Source organism: Diabrotica undecimpunctata, chromosome 2 (assembly GCF_040954645.1).
Source record: "Diabrotica undecimpunctata isolate CICGRU chromosome 2, icDiaUnde3, whole genome shotgun sequence".
In the NCBI taxonomy this organism is placed as follows: domain Eukaryota; kingdom Metazoa; phylum Arthropoda; class Insecta; order Coleoptera; family Chrysomelidae; genus Diabrotica; species Diabrotica undecimpunctata.
Window position 1 is genome coordinate 122841003 of NC_092804.1, and position 22618 is coordinate 122863620.

A 22618-nucleotide genomic window follows, 5' to 3' on the forward strand; every position below is an offset into this window, starting at 1 on the left:
GATAAAAAATTTGCTGAAAATGTGTAATTTTTTAGCATTCTAGGCAGTAATAGTCCCTTAAACATGTCTAGGAAACCAGATTTTGCCCGTCATATTTGTTACTCCATCAGTAGTAATGTTACAAATATTGTTCACAGGTACTTTCAAAGATGTGATAGTTTCTTTAAAAATTGAGATGAATAAAATTTGAAAAATATCTGATCCTTTTGTCGTTCCCTTCATTGGACGCATACAAGCTAATTCTTCAGTAATACAAAAGTTTTCATCAATACTTCAATAGAAGCAATTGAGTCGTGTCAGTGGTCTTTACTTTCATGTAACGCAAAAGAACATAATTTAAACTCTCTTATCTTTGACTACAGTCGTGAGCCAAGCAGCCTTTCGATTACTTCAATACTAGAAGTACTTTTTGCAATATTATATGCTACAACGAAACTGGCACTTGTAGCTTGCTTTCGAAAACAACTTTTAAAATGTCACAAAACACTACAAACAAAGCAAAACTATAGAAACAGTTTTCACAGAAAATTATCCACGCACACAGCCGCCGAGATGGATGTCATGCCTACGTGACTGTTTGAGTGATAAATAGAAATAAATAGAACTGGTCTTGAGAAAAGGCGAAACTACAATGATAGCCGATACGTTCCGAACTTAGTCGAGCAACTCACGCATTATACTCAATACTGCCTGTCACCATAAGGTGTAGGATAAGGGGCCAGTGCTCGTGGTGGAACGCAGAAGGCGAAGAGGCAACATAGGGAAACGTGTACAATACTATGTTGCGTAATTTTTGGTTTTGATTTGGAAAACTTAGTTGGATACTTAAGAACCGCAAAATACCCCAACACTTGAGGAGCAAAGTGTTCAACCAATGCATCCTTTCTATCATGACATGGATGTCAAACTTGGGCCCTAACCAAGGCAAACATGAATAAACTAGCCACAACAGAAAGAACAATGGAAAGAGCAATGTTAGGTATACGACTGTCAGATAAAAAGAGGAACGACTGGGTAAGATCCAAAACAAAAGTCGAAGACATAGCAACAAAAATTGCCAAACTTAAATGGAGCTTCGCGGGCCACACTGCTAGACAAAAAGACCAACTTTGGAATACTACAATACTACATTGGAGACCTTACGAAAGTAAACGACCAAGAGGAAGACCACAGATGAGATGGGTTGATGATATTTAAAGAATAGCCGGAACAAATTGGAAATATGTTGCTCAGGATAGAGACCGATGGAAGGAGTTGGGAGAGGCCTATGTCCAAACATGGACGACAGAAGGCTAAGAAGAAGAAGAAGAAGTAATTTTTGGGGTTACTCAAAACCATGTCGCAGGCCTGATTAAATAACTCAAAGGGCCACACTTGGCCCGCGGGCCATTCTTTGATCTTGTCTGCTTTAGAAGGTAAAAATCGAATCTTGAACAACAATTCGTCAGTTCTATACAATCTAATTTCTGCGGGTGTCCGTCCAATGTGAGTTTATCGAAGTTGTCAAATCGATTGCAATACTCAAGGAAACAAGAAACCCAAAAAATCTTCCAAGGCTTGCGGACATCTTGGACTGCGTTTAGTCTTAACTAACTTCACTTCTAGACTACTATTTTCCTTTATAGTACCAAATGAAAATGAATATCATTATATATATATATATATATATATATATATATATATATATATATAAACTATGAAATAAGAAGCCAAAAAAGTTTTTAGGTTGAAAAAAAAAAACAACATATTTATTGTAAAAAATATATATACAATGTCTCCTTTTAGTTAGAAATTAAATTTTTAGTGCGTATTTCAATATCACTTCTATTAATACTTTTTAAAAATTCTTCTAAAATTTGTTTTCGTTCATTATCTCCATTAAAAATGATCACATTTACATCTTCCGTAACTGTTTCGAAAACTTTACCTCCGCAATATTTAAATTCTATTTCATCTAAAAAACAGTCGTAAATTATGTTGGAATGGGTATTCGTTGGCTCCAAAAATTTGTCGAAATAAGCGTGGTATTGGTCTAAATACTTTCGTCCTTCCATTTTGATCGTGCCATTGGTTAAAAAACTATCACCCATGTCGTTTATAATCTGAAAAGTATTTTTAAGTTTCTCAACGGTAGTCTCCTCAGTAAAACTATCACCATATTTGTCCACTTCATCTGCTAAACGATTTTTGTAGCTCCATCCAATATAAAATACATCATCGTGTTCGTACCCCAATAAGTTGCCGTCTTTTATTAATCTTTCCAACCACGTTAAATTTATAATATCGTAGCGTGGTCTCGACTTTATTAAATTTATTACATTCTGTGTTCTTTGCGATGCTAGAACAATGTCGGTTTTTTCGTTTACGAAATATCCAACAGTTCCTAAAAATATTTAATATATAATTAGGTATAATACTAGACAGATAGGAAGAACCAACGCAGATTCTCATTTTCATACCGAAACCCCGAATGGTGTTGAAACAGATGACGACAGAATACTTTGTTAAAAATCAATCATCAACCGCTTCTTGGCAACATTCGGAAATACTAAAGATGCGGGGCGTTGGTTATTTATAGCACTTATGTACTAAATGTACTTATTCCATCGAGCAAAAAGTCAGAAGGAATGTAAAGGTAGTGCAGGCAAAAATATTGTTAGACGGGAAGTGCCATTTTGAGAGGCCACATTAAACAAGGAAAGAGAATCTCTTTCCTTGTTTAAGACGTCAAATTTAGTTGGGTTATGTTATTGTTTGTCACAACTGTCACATGAATCTTATTTATATTGAAGTTTTTTAACAATTGTATCACATTTTAGACTATTATCGTTAATATTTAAAACTTTCTCGTCTAAGACACATTCTGAAAAATATTTTATAGCTAATGTTAATAAGTGTCGTAAAATTTAAATTTGGCGCCTTTGCATTTCCGGATATGTCCGCCATATTAGGCCACTTTTATGAATTTTGGTCTCCTTTTTATAACGATTAGATTCCCTCTTTTGTCTTTTTGCTCGATGACTTATTCGTATTGCATTCTTTCCACAGGAGTGAAGCGTTTCCGACTAAATATTTTATGAGATACGGGCGTAAGTCTGACATTATTATTATATTAGGCGTAAGTCTGACATTATATATTATTTATAGTTACAGAAGAAATATTCGTTAAAGACAAAGCAATCACGTAGCAATCATTCATATAGAAACATCAGTAGTGTTGATGCTTCAGAAGGGAAATTCACAGGTGGCGTAGTAACTCAGAAAGCGGAAAGACGGGAATTGAAAACAAATACATACAGAAAGACAAACACTTTACAGTCGAGATGTTTCCTAATTTTTATTATAAATAAAATTAAAATAGTTCGTAGTAATCAAGAAAATAAAACAAAACTAGTTTAATAAAATAACTTACTTTGTTATTTTTAAACTGTACTCACGGACTTACTCAGCTCATTTTAATATTACTGTCACTCTTTTTTACTAGTTTCAAAAGAGCAAGGTTTTTCATAATACTTCTGTTCCCCCTAATGTAAGTACCGTACTACATAATAGATTAACTTACAAAGAAGTAAAGACTTCTAGTGTACAATGGTATATTATTTTATTAAAAAATAATTAAAATTTATCCAAAAGGATTACAATTGTTCAAAAAGTTTTCGGTCCAGTCGGACCATCATTAGTGAAACCTGAAAGTATATTTCCACTTTAAAACGATACAAAAATAGGTAAAATTTTGACTGTTAAATTTCTAAAAATGTGGAAAATACTTCATTTTAAAAAATAGTTGAAATTATCTACTGAAATAGGTTTAAAAACCTTTAAATTAGGTCACAGTCATGGTTATATTTATTAAAGTAATGACACGAGGTCAATGTTATATGCTTTCGCCTAAAGGGAATATACTTTTTCCCTGCTCGCAATGGGGACTACTTTGCCCATCGGGTAATACAAACCAACTGACTAAGTCGAGAAGGAATAAAATTACTTGAAAATTTACTGTTCCTCAAGACAGTGGATAGTGGATTTTTGGGAAACGCTCAAATAAAAGCACCTTCTTCTTTTTGTGTAGACATGACTCTGTCTTTTTTCAATGTGCCTCCAGTAAATTGTCGTTCCATCGTTTTCGTGGTCTTCCTACTGATCGTCTTTCTATCGAGAACCTCTTCGGCTTATATGATTGTTCCATTCTACTCTTCTATTTCTTAGCCAGTTCTTGATGTTCTCTACATTGCATCTACGTCGTATATCTGTACTTCTAGCTCTGCCCCATAGTGTACTGCCATCAATTTTTTTAAGTGTTTTCACTCCGGTGTTTCTAACACCCTTTTTGTCCTCTCTGTATCAGGTCGTGTTTCTGCCGCGTATGTCATTATTGGTCTGATGACTGTTTTGTAAATTCTGCCTTTCATCTCTTTCCTGATATTTTTGTTTCTCCATATTGTTTCATTCAGGCAAAAATATCATTCAGAAACTTCCGCTGAACGCTCTCCACTCCATCAATGTATCCATCAGAGAACAATTCAATAATTTGAATACAATAGGTGAGAGATCATGACTGTTACGATAAATAAAACCAAGATTACGAAATCCTGTTTCTTTAATATTAAGAAAATGGCTTCTAAATGTCAATGCACAATCCACCGTCCATCCACCACTGGACCGAAAACGGTTTGGAAAAATTGTAATACTTTTGGATAAATTTTAATCATTTTTTAATAAAACAATATACCATTATACACTAGAAGTCTTTATGTCTCTGTAAATTTTTTTAAACTATGGTATACAGCTAACCACTGGGATTTTCCCCATTTAATATATAATAAATTCTTTTTGTTAATATCGTATCGTAAGTTTACATTCTAAAGTACAGAGGGCCAGATCTGACCAAACAATTATTAAAAATAAACCAAAAAGTTGATAGAACAAAGCAGAATACCACCAGAAAGGAGATCAAGCATATTTCTCTCTTCAAAAATGGGAGACAAATCGGACCCGAGAATTACAGAGAAATTAATTTGTTAAACCTAACACCAAAATTAACAACAAAAGTGGTAACAAATAAACTGAATGGAATTATAACACCAGCAGAAGAACAGGGTTCTAGATCGGGAAGGTCATATACAGACGCTCTATTTACAATGAGACAAGTACAAGACAAAATAACTAGAATACAATAAACCGCCATATTTTTGTTCTTGGTTTTGTGAAACTGGAAAAGATATTTGATAGGGTCACATTAAAGGACATTATCTACTTATTGTACGCAAGAGGACATATATGAGTATTCACAACGATCGAAAATATATACCAAAACAACACAAAGTAAAAAGTAGAAAATGGGATAGAACATGGGGATTCTCCGAGCCCTCTATTGTTCAAGCTTATCATGGATGAAATAATAAAAAAAGTAAGAACGAAAACAGGATACCAAATGGGAGAGAAACAACTTAAAATAATCTGCTATGCAGACGACATACAACTTATCTCTCGGAGTGAAGATACATTAAAATGGCCGCCAGAAAATTTAACATTATAATTTCACCAAAAAAGACAAAATTCATGCTAAGATGTAAATTGGAGATGGAGGGACAGGACCGGTGATGAAGTTTAAGTATGTGGGCATCACACTGTCTAGCTATAAAAGTGGAAGATCAAGTGAGTAGAGCAAACAGAGTTACAGGTTGCCTGAATGAAACAATATGGAGGAATAAAAATAACGGGAAAGAAATAAAAGGCAGAATTTAAAAAACAGTTATCAGACCAATGACTTACGCAGCAGAAACACGACTAGCGATCCGACACAGAGAACAAAAATAATGCTAGGAACAGCAGAGATGAAAACTCTTAGAAAAATTGATGGTAAGACACTATGGGACAAAGCTAGAAGTACAGATATATGACTTGAGATACAAAGTGGAGAACATTCAAGGACTAGGTAAAAAAGAGAAGAGTAGAATGGAACAATCATATAAGCAGAATGACAAAAAATAGAGTTGTAAAGCGATGGTTTCCCAATAGGAAGACGATCAGTGGGAAGATCACGAAAACGACGATGGAAAAACAACTTACTGAAGGCACATTGAAAAATAGACAGAATTATGTCTACATAAAAAGATGAAGAAGCATTTAAATTATATTCCTTAAAAAGAATTTATAAGAATAATTCTACACTTACCCCCAGCTCTTTTTACCAAACTTTCAGCCTTTTCCTTTTCAAAATCATCTCTCCCGTCAAGTATCAAAATAGTGTAACCTTCTAATATATCAGATACTTTTTTAGTGTCATAAAATGTTGGCATTATAATTTCTTTTGTCTTAATGCGTTTAACTTTTGATTGAATTATTTCATCTAGTTCGATATTTCTTTTATTTAATTTGATAACTGCCTTATTGTTCTGTGTCAAATCCATAAATTCGTTGATATTGAGACATTCGTCCACAGGTTTATCATCCCTTATTTTTAAAACCCTCGGAAATCTAAGTGTGTAATGAGTTTTAAAAGATTTGCTATCTCTCGTTAACTCGGATGCTCGTATTTGAAATACCACAGAATACTCTGGTTCTATATAATAATGGGGAACATCCTTTGCAAATTGTAAATTATCACAATTAAATTGGTCGAAATTATTTCCTTGCGTTTTAATTTTTTTGTTGAGCATCGAGAGTTCTTCATAGCTCAATCCCGAACTAACTCTTCCACAAGAAATATATAAAGGTTTTCCGTTGGAACCGTTTCCAGAACGGATACCGACGATAAATGAATTCAGTGTGTCAGAAGTGGATGAGGCAAAATCGCCCCCCATTAGAATAAGGTCTAAATCATTCATCACATCCTGAAAAAGTATTCAAAATATAAATATGAACTGAATAAATTAATCGATTAATAAATAAAAATCGGCCCAAAGAAACAAAGAATATATAAATTTTGTATATGTGTTGTTTTGAGTATGCATATGTATGAAAAACTATACTGGGTGTAACAAAAACATAGGTCATAAATGACATATTTTGGAGCCAAAAATAGTTCGATTGAATGTAACTTATCTTAGTATAAATTTGCACACAAAACACTTAGTCATTTTGAATTTAAAAAATAAAAATCTACTTTTTTCCAATATTCGTGCACAGTTTGCCATTTTGTAATAAAAATGCACACATGGTTTTCGTATAATAAGAACATCTTCCATAACAAAAACGAATCTGTACAATTTTTCTCATAAAAATTTTATGGAAGTTGTAATCACATAAACGCCCCTAATTTTTGTGTATGTTATAATTATATTATTATCGTGGCACCATTAAGTTAACACAGTAATTTTGAAAGTTTTTACATTATAATACTTTTTCCAAAAGCTAGTTTTTATCGAGATACATACGCCTTTTTTTCATTACAGTTTAAAAATTCAGTAGTAAGCTATTAAACCTAATCTTTTAAATAATACATATTAAAGCTTCCAATTATTGTGCATTTAAGACTGTTAACAAAAATTAAATTTTCTATTATAATGGGGTATACTTATCAAAAATCACAAATATAGATGTCCTTAAAAGAATAAACCAAGGACGCCAACTTTTCGAAACCATCAAGAAAAGGAAAACGGCGTATCTAGGTCACATCATGCGAAATGAAAAATACCAGTTCCTCCAACTTATAATCGAGGGTAAAATTGAAGGCAAGAGAGGAATGGGACGCAAGAAAATGTCCTGGCTCCGAAACATAAGGCAATGGACAGGGATTAACGACATACAATCTCTGATACATATTGCAAGAAATAGAGAATTAATGGAAAATGTGGTCGCTAACATCCATTAGTGGATTTGCATCTGAAGAAGAAGAATACTTATCAAGTATTGGCAAAGATTCATTTAAGTCTGGGTAAGTATGATAAGGTTAAAGTTTCAGATAATTATCGATAATTGTGGTAATCACACGTAAATACCAGAGAATAGTGCACTAGCGGCTAGGATTTTTACGGAAAAAATATCCCAATATACACCAGAGAGACGATTATTACTTTCCATTGCTCGTTGTTTAGGTGGGACACAATGCGACACTATCTCGTTGGCAATAGTGTTCGTCCAAAAGTGAATACAAATGTACAAAGTAGATGTTTCTCACATGATAACAAAGTTAATATATTTTTGCAGTACCTTTGGCGTTCCTCCAGGCACTGATAAAGTCTATGGTTAGTATCACACACGGTTTACATATCAATATCAGGAAAACCAAAATGATGGTAGTTTCAAAAAAAGTTAAAAAAACTTTGTACCTACAATTAGTTTTAATGAAAATGTCATTACTTGGTTTGTTGGGTACAAATATATTGGAACTATTGTCAACGAGACTAACCAACATTCAGAGGACAATTATTCACGAGTGTCCTGAACGGGTAGATTCACAAATCAGGTAGTGTTGGAAATATTGAACATTGAACCTGAAAGTGTATTTACTATAAAGAAGGAAAAACTTAAGTTCTTTGACCACGCCTCTAGAGACACAAGATATGAATTTCTAAAGCTTATAATTCAAGGAAAGATAGTTGGATGAATAAACGTGGGCCGTACAAGCATTTCTTGACTGCAAAACCTTTTGGTTTGTAATGACATTAGTCGAATTATTCCATTCAGCAGTTTTGAAAGTACAAATAGACATGTTGAAAAGCAATCTCCACATGTTTTAAACTTATTGACTTTTGCTACTGGAGTTTTATGAAACGGAACATACATTCTGTACATTTTTTTTTATTTATATTTAAATTAGCAATCAGAATACAATTTTATAATTATAGAAGCCCTCTTCATTCATTTTGTAGGTCTGCTGGCCAATTTCTCTTGAGTATTCTGGCATGGGGCTGTAGTAAGTGAACTGGAAAATTTGTGTGAGTTTCCAATTTATTATGGTGTTTTGAGCTTTGTCTTTGAATGACGTCTTTAACATAATCTATTTTTAGGTCTTAGAATAGTGTTTAATATTTAAATGGGAATAAGCCACAATTAAAGGTTAAAGTATGTTTATTGACGTTTCAATTTCCACTTCGGAAATCGTTCTCAAAATACAAAAATTAATAAATTAACAAAATTTTGTTTTTTTGTTACTTGGTGAAAAATTCTTCTAATAATTTAATTTTATCTGATTCATTTATATTGTTTATATTGACAATTAAGACACATTATGCATTTTAAAGTAGACGAATTTAAAATGATATTGCCAATATTGTTGAGTTGCGCTCCTGGGACGACTTTACTTATAAGATAGTTCATTCGATTACATGAAATCAACTTTAACTTGAGAATATCCGTCAGGTATCCTCTATATGTTACTGACTTACTAATACTGCTATTTTCCTTTTAATAACTTCCTCTTTCAATATGGGTAACGAGATCCTACTATATTCTGCCGAGGAATTTGCGACACAATTGATCTCATTTAGCATAATTAGAGCCGCTTCTTTGATTTTTCTCTTTTTACGATCCGTTTCTTTTAGGACTATATCTGATTCATTCCATTGAACCCTATGTTCATTATCCCATTCGTGTTTACATATTCGAGATCTATCAAATTCTCTATTTTTAATATAAGATTGATGTTCACTTATTCTAACATTTAATGGCCTTGATGTTTCACCTAAATAAAACTGATCGCATTCACAAGGTATTTTATAAATGCAATTCTTTGTCCTTTCTTGTTCGTTGTTAGGTTTGGTTTTAGACAAAATAGATCTCAACGTGTTTGTTCTGAATGTTGTTGAAATGTTGAATTTAAATCAGTATCATATAGAGGATACATCATTTATGTTTCTTGTGTGTTTGTCTTTTTAAAGACGAACTATTAAAATGTATAATGTGTCTGAATTGTCAATAGTCATAATAATGAGTCAGATAAAATTAAAATTATTAGAATTTTTCACCAAGTAACAAAAAAACAAAATTTGGTTAATTTACTAATGTTTGTATTTTGAGAACGATTTACGAAGTGGAAATTGAAACGACAATAAACGTACTTTAACCTTTAATTGTGGATTATTCCCTTTTAAATATTAATTACTTTAAAACGCCACAAGAAAACAGCTTCAGAACAATAGTATAGTGTTGGAGACATTATTGTGGTGACTATAATATCATGCGGAGTATTTTGGTTTGACTTCTTTTTATAATAGATATGTTCGACTTGCTTGGGCATCTCTATAGTTTCGCCCCATATGTCCAGATGGGTTTTATGATTGTTTTATAAATAAGTTTGTTTTCTAATGATACTTTTTACTTTCTACCGACTAGCCAGTAAATATTTTTTACTTTTAAATCAATTTGTTTGCCTTTTTTGGTTGTGTTCTTTCCAGGTTAGTCCTCCATCTAGATGAATTCCTAAATGTGTTTATGGATTGTGGTGTTTGTATGCTTTTTAGACACCGATGGTGCTTCCCAAGATACAGGCAAGATCTGTTGTGTACATATAGTACATATAGGAGTGTGCCAATAACACTTCCTTATGGTACACCGGATTTGATGGGAAAACTGTCTGTTGTATGTTCGTTGAATTTTGTTCTAAAGTCTCTGTCGCTTAGATAAGATCTCAATCATTTATGTTATGAATAACTTCGTGAACTTGTTGAAAAGTTTACTGTTTCTCTCTTAAGCCAAACTGGTGGGTTGGTATCAATACTTGAGTATCAGAATCAGAATTTATTCTTTGTAGTAGTATTCTCTCAAGTATTTTGGAGATAACATCGATGTATGACATTAGTTGGATTTTTGCCAGGTTTCAGAATGAGTATTATTGCTGCGAGTTTCAGCATTTTAGGCCAGTAGTTGAGTCTTAAGATAGTATTAAATATGTATGTGATAAAAGCTATTCCCTCTCTTAGCAAATCCTTTCGCATTTTTGGAGTTACATACATACATTGTCCATACCTGATCCAGACCTGGTGCTTTTCAAAGATTTAAGTACTTTATTTCTTCTTGTACTTCTTTAACTGATACTATTTTTATGGGTGGAATATTAATGGGAATTTGGGGTAATTCCCATGTTACTTTATGATCTGATATAGTATTGTTAGGTGTAAATCTGGCAAGATGTTCTGCAAATAGTCGAGATTTTTCTTCATCGCTTCTGGCCTACTGCGAATTGTGATCGATTTCGTTGCGGATTGGAGGTAGAGAATTCTGGAGAAACTATGAATTAACCACTGAGCAATAATAGAATCATTGAAGCTTCAAAAATTTTCGGTTTTCCTCTTTATAACGACGCCAAATGAATATTCGAACATTATGTAAAACACACTACACATTGTAAATAGATAGGTAAGATTCAATACATATTTCTTGGACCTGAAAATTATACGATTATTTTCGATTTTTTAAGCATAATGAAAAGAATTATCTTCAATATCAGAACTAGTATAATTAATGCCAGTAGAAGTAAAGTGAAACTATCAACGGAATGTATGTTATGTTACTATATCATGGATAGTATCTCAGGGAAGGATATAACAATAATAAAACAAAGTTGAAACTGGGAAACAGGCTACATTTATAATAAAACTCTGCAAATATATGCTAAAAGAATTACATTTACGCATGATATACATATGTGAAGGACTAAATCATGGGAAACTACTATAAAAGATAGGGATAATAACTAAAATGAGATTATCAAACTCTTAGACAAATTTACTACCACTTCAGTTTAACACAGCCTTCATGGTATAATTCATATTTTGTAAGACAGAAAAAATAAAGCCACCATTCATGTTTTGATAGCATAGTGTCACTGTTACATGTTACAATATTTCAAAAACCAGAAAGTAACTCTCTGTATGGAATGTGAGTGCAAGCTGTGAAAGCAAGACAATTTAAATAGTACTGTAAAAGTAATCACCTGAAAATATTCCAACTTCATTTTGAACCAACCACTATTTCTATCACTATACTTATAAATACTGTCCGGATCCTTAATAATAATTCCTTCTTCTTCCTTATCAACAGATTCATTTAATTCAGTAACAATTTCTTGTCTCGAAGATACTTCTTTTGCTTTACTTAGCTCAATGGTACCTTCTTTAAAACCAGTAAAAACAGTTTTTAAAATGTTTAAACGTTCCCTTAAAGGATTGTTTGTTAATATTTTATCGTTTAATAAAATAATATCATAAACACAGAAACATGGTTGATATGGACCAGAGCTATTTAATTTTTTAACATCTAGAGCCATACCCTTTGAGCCAAATTTCTTTGAATACTTGTTGTACATCATGAGTTCACCATCCAAAATAACTTTTTTTACGTGCTGTCTAAAAATCCCTTTAAGTTTTGGTGTTAGAATTCCTGAAATAAAAAGTTAGTGTAAGAATGGCAATAGCACATGCTACTCATCTATATTTATTTATGAGATAATCCATTTCACGATAAGTACAAAATAGAATCATAAATGTAAAAAAATATAACAAAATAAAATTAAAATACCTACAATCATCTACAAATGTCTACATTCTAAAACTAGTTATAAATGGCTAATGAACATTGGGTTATAAAGGAGATAAAAAACAACCACAAAACTAAAGAGGTATAAACTTGTTAAATACTACGCTAAAACTTAAAACTAAAATTTTACAAGTGCTAATAAATCTGAGGATAAGTTTAGCAGATGAACAACAGGGTTTTCGTAGTGGAAGGTCGTGTACAGATGCAATATTCATTATAAAACAAATTACTGAGAAATCACTAGAGTATAATAGACCAGCATTTCTGTGTCTGACTGACCTAAAGAAAGCGTTTGACAGAGTAAGACTCAAAGATTTAATCCATCTTCTGTATAATAGAGAAGTTCCCCTAAATAGTATAAAAACTAAAGGTAACATCTACCTAGACAACAAAATGGAAGTCAGAATAGATGGACAACTTACAGAACCTATAGAAATAGGCAGCGGAATCAGACAAGGAGATTCATTGAGCCCCATGCTCTTCAATTTGATCATGGATGAAATCATCAAAACCGTTAACAAAGGGGATACATAATGGGAAACAAAGAAATCAAAATACTCTGTTACGCAGACGACGCAATATTGATAGCCCAAGATAAAGACAGTTTGCAAAGACTGGTCCACAGATTTAACATAAGAGCAAAAGAATTTAATATGACAATCTCATGTCTGAAAACTAAAACAGTAGTAGTCAGCAAAGAACCAACTAGATGTAAAATAGAAATTGATGGCATCAGTATTGAACAAGTAATGGAAATAAAATATCTGGGAATTACACTGTCTAGCTATGGAGATCTGGACAAAGAAGTGAGAGATCAAGTACAAAAAGCAAATAGACTGGCAGGATGCCTTAATAACACTATATGGCGAAACAGACACATTGACACTGAGATAAAGGTAAGAATTTATAAAGCCAGTGTAAGACCAATAATGACATATGCCTCAGAAACAAGACCCGACACAGCCACAACGCAAATGCTGCTGAAAACGGCAGAGATGAGAGTACTGAGAAGAATTACAGGAAATACGCTGAGAGATCGAAAGAGAAGTGAAGACATTAGAAGAAAAGGTGACGTACAGTGTATAAATGAATGGACACAAAATAGAAAAAAAGAATGGAATAACCACATAAGCAGAATGGAGGAGACCCGTGTCGTCAAAATAGCAAGAGATAAGTCATCAATCGGCAGAAGTATCGGATGACCGCGCAAAAGATGGAGTGACAACCTTCCATAGAGGTATTATTCTGCCAATGAACCACGTTTTCCTCTCCTGATATTTCCTTTAAGTTGAGCCCATATTAACTCTATTGGGTTCAATGTACAATAGTATGAAGAAAATCTAAGCACGGTATGCCCATTACTACGAACACACAAAATATTCCTTCTGATACTATCTACTATGAGCAACCTCCAACAATTGCTTTTGCCTATATGATGCCTAAAAATACAAATCTTCCTCAAATAAAAATTGCTGAATTTGTAATTTGTTTCAAGTTATATTTGGAATATTTCTCATTAATCTTAAATGGTATGATGCATTGTCCATGACACACATCACACACACTATATTTAGGTAATTTCAAACAACAGATTTTTCAAACCATGATTCAAAAATTGAACTTTCCATATACTCATGGTAATCTAGAGACGCGTCTTTAATTTTTTTTGCAGATATTAATAATACATCGTCGATCCATCCATTTTCTCCACCGCGGTGTAAAATTATAATTATTCTTTGTCCTTAATTGGGCGGTACTGAATTAGAACAATTTTTGTTAGTATTCCTGGTAGAGTACTTTTATTTTTATTTTTATTGCCCTTTTTTTACAGATAAATATATTTTACACAGTCTCACCGAAATACGAGGCGACTATTTACATATTGGTAATAATTATGTTTTTATGATAATGATTGAAGGAGAAAAGAGATCTAATAAATGGAATTCATTAAATGTTATTTCTCTTGAGGTTGATTGCCTGTGTAAACAGTTATTAGCTAGTTTAAAGAGGGTATAGTAAAATAATGATAAAAATGGATTAAAATAAATGCATATCTATGTGATAAAAGGTATATAAAAAAGAAAATTAGGAAAAACGTGAATGTGCATGTCAAACCAGACTGATTAATTAAGTAAGAATTAATATACAGTGTGGGGCAAACTGATAAAAATATGATGGTTGCAGATTGAAATTTGATTTTAACGAGAATAAAAATTAACTAGCAGACCAACTCGACATCGAGTTTTGATGTAAGTTTTGCTGATATTTAAGAGGGGCGGAGTCTAACGATCCATCGTTTCCGTCGCCTGGTGTAAATGTTCCAAAAATCCTAAAAATAAACTGTATCGACGCCAATTTTTTTAAATTGAAAATCGATACAGTAGTTTTTTAGGATTGTCAGGAAGATTTACATTAGGAAAAGGAAACAATATGATTGTTAGACTCTGCCCCTCTTAAATAAAAAACGGAAGTAAAACCGGAAGTAACTTTTTTTTGTATATTTTAGATTGTAAAATGCCACGTTTAAGAAAAAGAAGTCGGTTTGAGAACTCTAACTAACTAAATTTATATTTAAATATTATTTAAATTTAAAAAATACAGAAAACAGTATGATGCTCCGCGCTAGTCTACACTACCGCCTACTGTTCCACTTTTTTGAGAATACGCCACAATTTTACTTTATATAAGTTTATTTTTTATTTATTTATTTAAAATAAACCTAATTTAAAGTAAAATTGTGGCTTATTCCCAACAAAATGAATAATATATTTCTAACTAATAAATTAAAAATAAAGTAATGCTTACCTCATTATTTAATTCTTCAAGTATTAAACTCAAAACGTAGTCTAAATCTCTAAATATCAATCACAACAACTCACACACGCTGCACTTGTTGGAAACAGAATACTTTCTAACTAAACATAAAAATAAAAAAATACCAATCATCAGATAGTGTAAAACAGACCCCATAAATTAAAATCGGAGACAGGAGGATCCCGAATTTTGAGTGGTCATTATCGTTATTCCTTAAGTGGAAACACTTGTTGGTGCATTCCAGCATTCGAGAATTGACACGTTGTTGCATTGTGTATAATATTGAATTCCTGACTATACTTTACTATAGGAAAAATTCATTTTATGGCCGCCATTTTTAAACCGGTTCGAATTTGTTAAATTTTAAACCTTAGGGGGAATCTACTCAACAATCTGTTTAATTATTCGAAAAAAATATTCTCCTATCTATCACCGTTTAGGAGGATTATTGCGCGCAAGAAAAGGGCTTAGCCTTTTAGTATATAAGATTGGTTAGGCACAACTATAGGTGTATCGGTCATACGTCACTAACAAAGTCCGCATTTCCCTAACCTACCCATACAGACACTGCCACTCTTTCATTTCATATACATTTAAAGACCACCTTAGAAGGTACTACAATTTTACCGAAATATATAGACACACCCAGCTATCTGGATCTGATGGTGCTTTTGAGTCACTTTAGTTTACCTCACTATCATTTTATCACATTACACATTCTTACATAAGTTGGTAATATCATTGCTCAAATGCAGCAGGATCATACATTGACTCTATTTAAGCAATTAACTTGTTTTTGTTAGCTAATAATATTACTTTCACAATCAATTTTAATTGTTACAACAATATAATTCAATTAAAACAATTTTTTCAATCATGATTGGGCTATTGTTAGTGGTTCTAATAGTCAGACAAAGTTGTCCTTCTTTCGAGTAGGGATGTATCTTCCTTTCATGTTAAATTGTATAACATCAACCTACAACCTAGTGTCATTACAATATTAAAATTAACCATGATTTTCATGTAATATAAGGGTTTCTATCCCTAATTACGTAGCTAGTTTCAACTACTTTAAATATAAGTATTTCCCACATGTTTTGTAATTCAACATTTAAAATTTTACCTTAAATATAGTTTGGTCATTTTAAAGTGGAAATATACTTTCAGGTTTTCCACTGATGTTGGTCCTACTGAACCGAAAATGTTTTGAAGATTTCTAATCATTTTGGATAAATTTTGAATTATTTTTTAATAAAACTTATACATAAGAAGTCTCTACTTCTATGTAAGTTTCGTTTTGAAAATATTCTATATCTGTTGGAAATTGAAAATTATCCTTTTTGTCTTATGTGGTACTTTCTGTGTCAAATTGATCTTATATTTTCCTATATCTCAACGGTTCTCTTTTATTGCTTTATTGGTGACTTATTTCATCATAAAATGAAGCAAGTGTGATCAATCAAGCAGAGTATGTGTATAAATATAAATGCAATGCACATGATCAATTGTTCTCAATCCATGATGGAAAAATAATATGCAGTTGATTGTAGAAGCATGGAAAAATAATTTGTTGGTATCTCAAAATAATTACAAAGAAACGAAATTTCATAGAGCAAGGAGTAAAGTGCTAAAGTGCTAATATTACAAGGCTGCACTCCCAATCAGGATCTGTCTTTTATGTAGAATAATTTCAGGAAATTAAAAAGAATGTGTGTCTTTTGCAATAGACTCATACATGAACTTTGTAATTATGAAACAAAACACTGTTTTCAGCATATTTAAATAGGTATGACATACTTACTTGAATTTTAAAATATATATTTAAAAAATTACAATTATGTGAAATTTCATTAATGTTATCAATTTTAGTTGAATTGTATTCAGTCATTTTCTTGTAATGGTCTATGAGTTTAGAATTTGTTTACTATTCTCTGGAATTAATTTCTTCTTGAAGTTTCATTGCTGATAATAGTGTCAAAGATGATCTGGCAACAATAGTAGTTGTTGTTCATACAGGTATCTATTATAATTATTTATTGTTTAAACAATACATATATTATACATCTAAATATATAAACATGACAATTTTTCTGGAAATTCTCACCTGATAAGTATTCCCCTTTATTGCTAACAAAAAATAAATTTAGAAGAGATTATCAGTTACTCTTATATTACTTAAGTCCATTAAAACACTTTGGAAAAGTAGCTAACATTTTTGTTAATCGTCGGCCTAATTGTAAAATCACCTAACTCCAAAAAATTCGAATTTAGTTTTTTTTCTTCATTTTATGAGGTTAGCTGTTTTGTACAACCTATTAAAAACACATAACTCTAAAAAAAATATTTCGAGAGATAAATGGGATTTTACAAATCACCTATATTTTCGGTGGGATTTTTATGTTTGCAAACCTGCTATCTCCAGCTATTTGCAAAAGGGCTTTAAGATGTGAAAAGTAAAATGAAAATAAATGTATCTGATGAAAACATTGTTCAGAAAAATGCAGACCCAATTACTGAAGGAAAACTTCCGCTAATGAAAACTTCAACAAAGGGTTGAAGATCCTGAAAAATAACTTCCTGTGGTTCAAAACTGTAAACACCTTTAATAATAATATTCTTGGAGATTCATCAGGAAATATATCAAAATATTCTTTTGCCAAACCCTAAACTCACGTAGGCCTACTGAAGACTCTCCAGTTCTACCTGAAATGAGTGAGAACACTTTCGAAGTATCAAATGAAATATATGAAACAATATCTTTAAATTCAATTGACCAAGATTCTTGTATTAATCTCAACAATTCGAATGATGAACCAATGATATTTATTGTAAGTAAAGGTGGTTAGTTGACACCAATTGAAACCATTGTAGAAAATAAGACAACTTTACTGATATTGTCAAATGAAGTACACCTATTTAGTGGTAATGAAATGTGTGTTTTTGGAAATGATCCACATGACACATGGTTTCAAATATGTGACTTGGAAAGAGATAAAACCTCAGAACAATCGTAAGATTATTGAAGAAAGCACAGCTATCCCAGAACAAATTAACGTTGAAGTAGACCTTAGGGAGAGAAATAGAATTGGAATCAGAGGAAGAGACAGGCAATTCCACTGATTCTGCTAAAGTCAAAAAATCAACTTCAATGAAGAAAATAAAGATGAAACTGATTTTACCCCAAATCCAATACAGGGGAAGAAGCACCAAGTTAAATATGATGGTTGGGAGTATAAACGAGCTAAAGTTTTAAAAGAGAAGGGTGAACAGTACAAAGGTCGTAGACTTTTCCTCCCAAGAAGAAACCTCCCAAACAAATGAAGCCCATTAAATGTAAATGTAAGTTACCAACTTTTAGTTGTAGTCATTTGTCAGAAGATGACAGGAAACAGCAGTTCACAAAGTTTTGGAATATGACCTGGAACAGTAAAAAAATCTATGTAGCAGGACTAACAGAAATAGATTTACCAGCAAGATAACAAGCTAGAAGGTACAAAATGTATCAAGAAGAGAGTTTTCTTACAAGTTTTACCTAAGCTTTGATAAAAAGAAAATGAGAGTTTGTAGACAGACTTTTCTTGATACATTTGATATAAAAGGTTGGACAGTTAACGGTTGGCTCAAGGGAAAAAATGATGAAAATGAATATAAACTAAATGAAGTGATAGAGAATGGGAATGGAATGGATAATATTATATTAAGCAACTCAGGTAAGAAACAGAAGAAGAATAGATCATCCAGACAAGAACAACTTCTTGCGAAACAGAACAGCTTAAAAAAGTTTCTTTTGTCTTTACCAACAATAGAATCACACTATTGTCGTAAATTGTCAACTAAACTTTATCTAGATACTATTTGGGCCTCAAAAGGTGGGATTTACAAGCACTACAGTATAAAATGGTGCAAAGAAAAGTATATCGAAACTTTGTCTCAATGCTCATTTCACAAGTCTTTTGAAGATTTAAATCTAGCTATATTTCAACCCAAAAAGGACCAGTGCGATTTGTGTAGGGCTTATTCAATGAAACATATAGGTGAAGAAAACTATCAATGTCACATAAAGAAAAAAGATGAGGCTCAGAGAGAAAAATGAAAAGATAAAGCAAAAGAAGAATATGTTTTTACTATAGACCTTCAATCTTTACTACTATGTCCAAAGTCAAATGCATCCGCACTCTAATATAGACACAAACTTTCAGTTCCCAACTTTTGTATTTTTAATTTGCGAAATAAAGAAGGTTATTGTTTTTTATGGAACAAGAGTGAAGGTAAACTAACACCAAACAAATTTTCAAGCATACTTTCGATTTTCTTGAAAACAAAGTTCTCTCTGATAATAATTCTGATATTCCCAAGAAATTTATAATTTACAGTGATGGTTGTACATATCAAAACAGATGTGCTACATTATCAAATGCTTTAGAAAATATCCTTCCAGCTAAACCTTATGAAGTGAAATTTTTAAACTATTCTTTTTTTTTAAGATTTCAGCAAGTGCATAAAATATAAATCTATAAGACCTGGGAATAAAGTTGGCGAACCCAAGGTAACTGACATCAGGTGCCTTAAATATTGTACTGAAGGCAAGATTTATTTCAAATTAAATTACCTGATTCAGAATAAAATAAGGCTCAAAAGAAATCAACTAGAAATACAAGTAAATTAAAAACTGATTCTGACGAAGTAATAATGTTACTAACTTTAACTTCCCCCAATTATACAAAGCCAGACAAAAGACACCAAAAGAAAAATTTAACCACCTTCAAGAACTAAAGCTAAGTGTACCCAAGAATTTCCATTCATTTTATGATAACCTGTCAAATGAAGTGTAAGCTAGAATAGTTACAACTAGTTTTAAAATCAAGTAGCTCATTTTTAAAATCAAGGTTAACTTTGATTAACTATTTTAAGTTTTTTGTATTTAAACTAGAGTATTGTTAGTTTCTTTGAAATGTTAAAAATGTAGGCTCATACATTTATTGTTCTTCAGTTTACAGTTCCTAAGTGTTCGTATTTATATGTAGCTATTTTGTACAGAAAAACACTTTGTATGCCAATAATAAAAGAAATGTTTAAATTTATAAAATAGCTCATTATTGCCATTGAAGTACAATTTTACTATTAATCTAGTATTCATAAGCCATATAACTTCAGTTAGAAGGTACAATTATGTATATAATCACCCAACTCCTACAAATAAAACACATAACTCCAGTAATTTCTTAAAGCAAAATCCATAACTCCGAAAGTAAATCACCTAACTCTAGGCATCTTAATTATCAAAACACATTACTCCAAACAATCTCTCTTGTACATGATTTTTGTTAAATCTTATTTAAAGATATTCTGTAACATTACAAACAAATAATTAAAAAAAAATCCACAAAATAACTTTTTAAGGAGCAAGTTTTTTGTGTCAAGTGAGATAGGTGATTTTCCAATTAGGTCAACATAATAAACTATTTTATTCATTTATTCAACAGTTTTACTTATTTACCTGAATTATATGTATTTCCTAAATGTTCTGTATAATCAAATCCATTTCTTGAGAAATATCGAAATTCATTATCTTCCATGTGTAATTGAAATCTTTCTCCATCAAATTTATTTTCAATAAAAAATAATTTGTTTTCAGGAAAGAGCCTCTTAAAGTTGCTAGCATCTACTTTTTTAGACAGCATAGGTCGAAATGCTTCAAAAATTTCTATCTCTAATTCATGCAATTTAACATGTTCATCTTTAAGAATCTCACATACTTTACGTAAACTACTGTTTGATGCATAAAAGGCAGCTCCATCTTTATGATAACAGTTTAAAATGGTATTTGGACCAACTCCTAATTTTAAATCTTTTAAAATGATCCTAATAATCCATCGAATATGCTCAGGTGAACACATTTTAAATAAATTCATCAATATATTCTCTGCTTCTTGTTCATTTTTTCTAGTAGTTAATTTATCTAAACCTTCATTAAGCTCCTGTATCGTTAAATACGTCTTACAATTGGACAAATATTTCCGTATGACGGAATAAACTACATCTCCAAAATCAGTTGCCTGTCCAGCCATTAGATAAGATTTTGTAAGAACATTTTTGTCATTTCCTGATGGCAAATCCAACATTTTTACCATAATTCTAGCCACTTTAGCTTCTTTCATGTGATAAGAATCTCGCTCACGATCTAGACTGGGTAACATAAGTCTAAAAATTTGAAAAAAGTTAATAGATGGATCATGTTTTTGTTTTTCAATGATTTTTAAAAATTCTGTTCTGATTAGTTTATATTTCTCACGGGGCGCACTAGTTTGTTTTATTTTTTCCAGGAAACTACAAAATTCGTTAAAATTCATTCTTGTAAACTATGCTAAATATTATTTGGTATAATTATTTATATACTTGTTTTTCATTGCTTGTTTTCATGGTTTTTAAAGTTAGGTTAGGTTAGAGTCAACTGTCATACATTTGTCAAATGCAATTGTTTCATTTGTGTTCAGTATCTCGATTAATCCGCTGTGAACATTATCAAAAATGTTCCGATTTTTTTTAATATAGACACCTCCTTCATTTGCCTCTTAAAATTATTTGGTTTTTATTATTCATTATTTCAGTAGTAATGTTTTTTGTTTAAAATGGATATAAAGGTATATAATATTCTTTAGTTTGATAAACTATACTTATCGTACCTAGACCAAAATGCATTATTTATTTTATCCGCGGTTTAAAAATGCATGGTACACTTCCCGTCATATAAAACTGGTACACTTTTTTTTCCCAATGTAAACCTGGGTTCAGACTGCATACAGTGGTTCGTGAATTAATTCGCTGTTGCCATCACAGATAACGGAATTGCACTAAACCTAATTAAAAAAAATAAAGTTATTATTAGATAGGTATTATTTTTATCATTAACAATAAAAAAACCGTATTTAATAACCAGAGATAGGGTTCAGCTAATATCCAAAATATTTGAAGGATCTTTAAACCTAGATTATTGGCACAGGGAACATTGGAACGCATCTACTGTATCTAATTTTTTACTTCAATTACCTAGCGAACACGAACTGTATTTTGTATCAATAAGTTTAGTCACAGGCCAACTACCAAGATTAATTTATTATTTATTATATGAACGATAACATTAACAAAAACTAACATTATACTTTATCCTACGTAGATTATAAAGTGACAGATCCAATACCTCACTGTAATGTTTTATTATAATAATTTAAAGTTATGTCTAGATTGATTTTATCTATCACTATATTTGAATTGAAATATTTTCATAAATTATAATAAAACACAAATCGAGGTATGAGTACTTAATTGA

General features: G+C 31.5%; 2 protein-coding genes across 3 annotated transcripts in view; one reads left to right on the forward strand and one right to left on the reverse strand.

Moving 5' to 3' along the window:
• The window catches only part of LOC140434835 (uncharacterized), a 98843-nt gene that overhangs the window by 34818 nt on the left and 41407 nt on the right, over positions 1-22618 (forward strand). The gene's annotated exons all lie outside the window — the stretch shown is intronic.
• Positions 1740-21757, reverse strand: DNAlig4 (DNA ligase 4). The gene is made up of 4 exons (XM_072523402.1): positions 20789-21757; positions 11876-12321; positions 6176-6833; positions 1740-2383 (listed from the first exon to the last, which is right to left on the reverse strand). Exons 1-4 carry the CDS (start codon positions 21639-21641, stop codon positions 1782-1784), a joined length of 2559 nt encoding a protein of 852 aa, XP_072379503.1. The 5' UTR covers positions 21642-21757; the 3' UTR covers positions 1740-1781.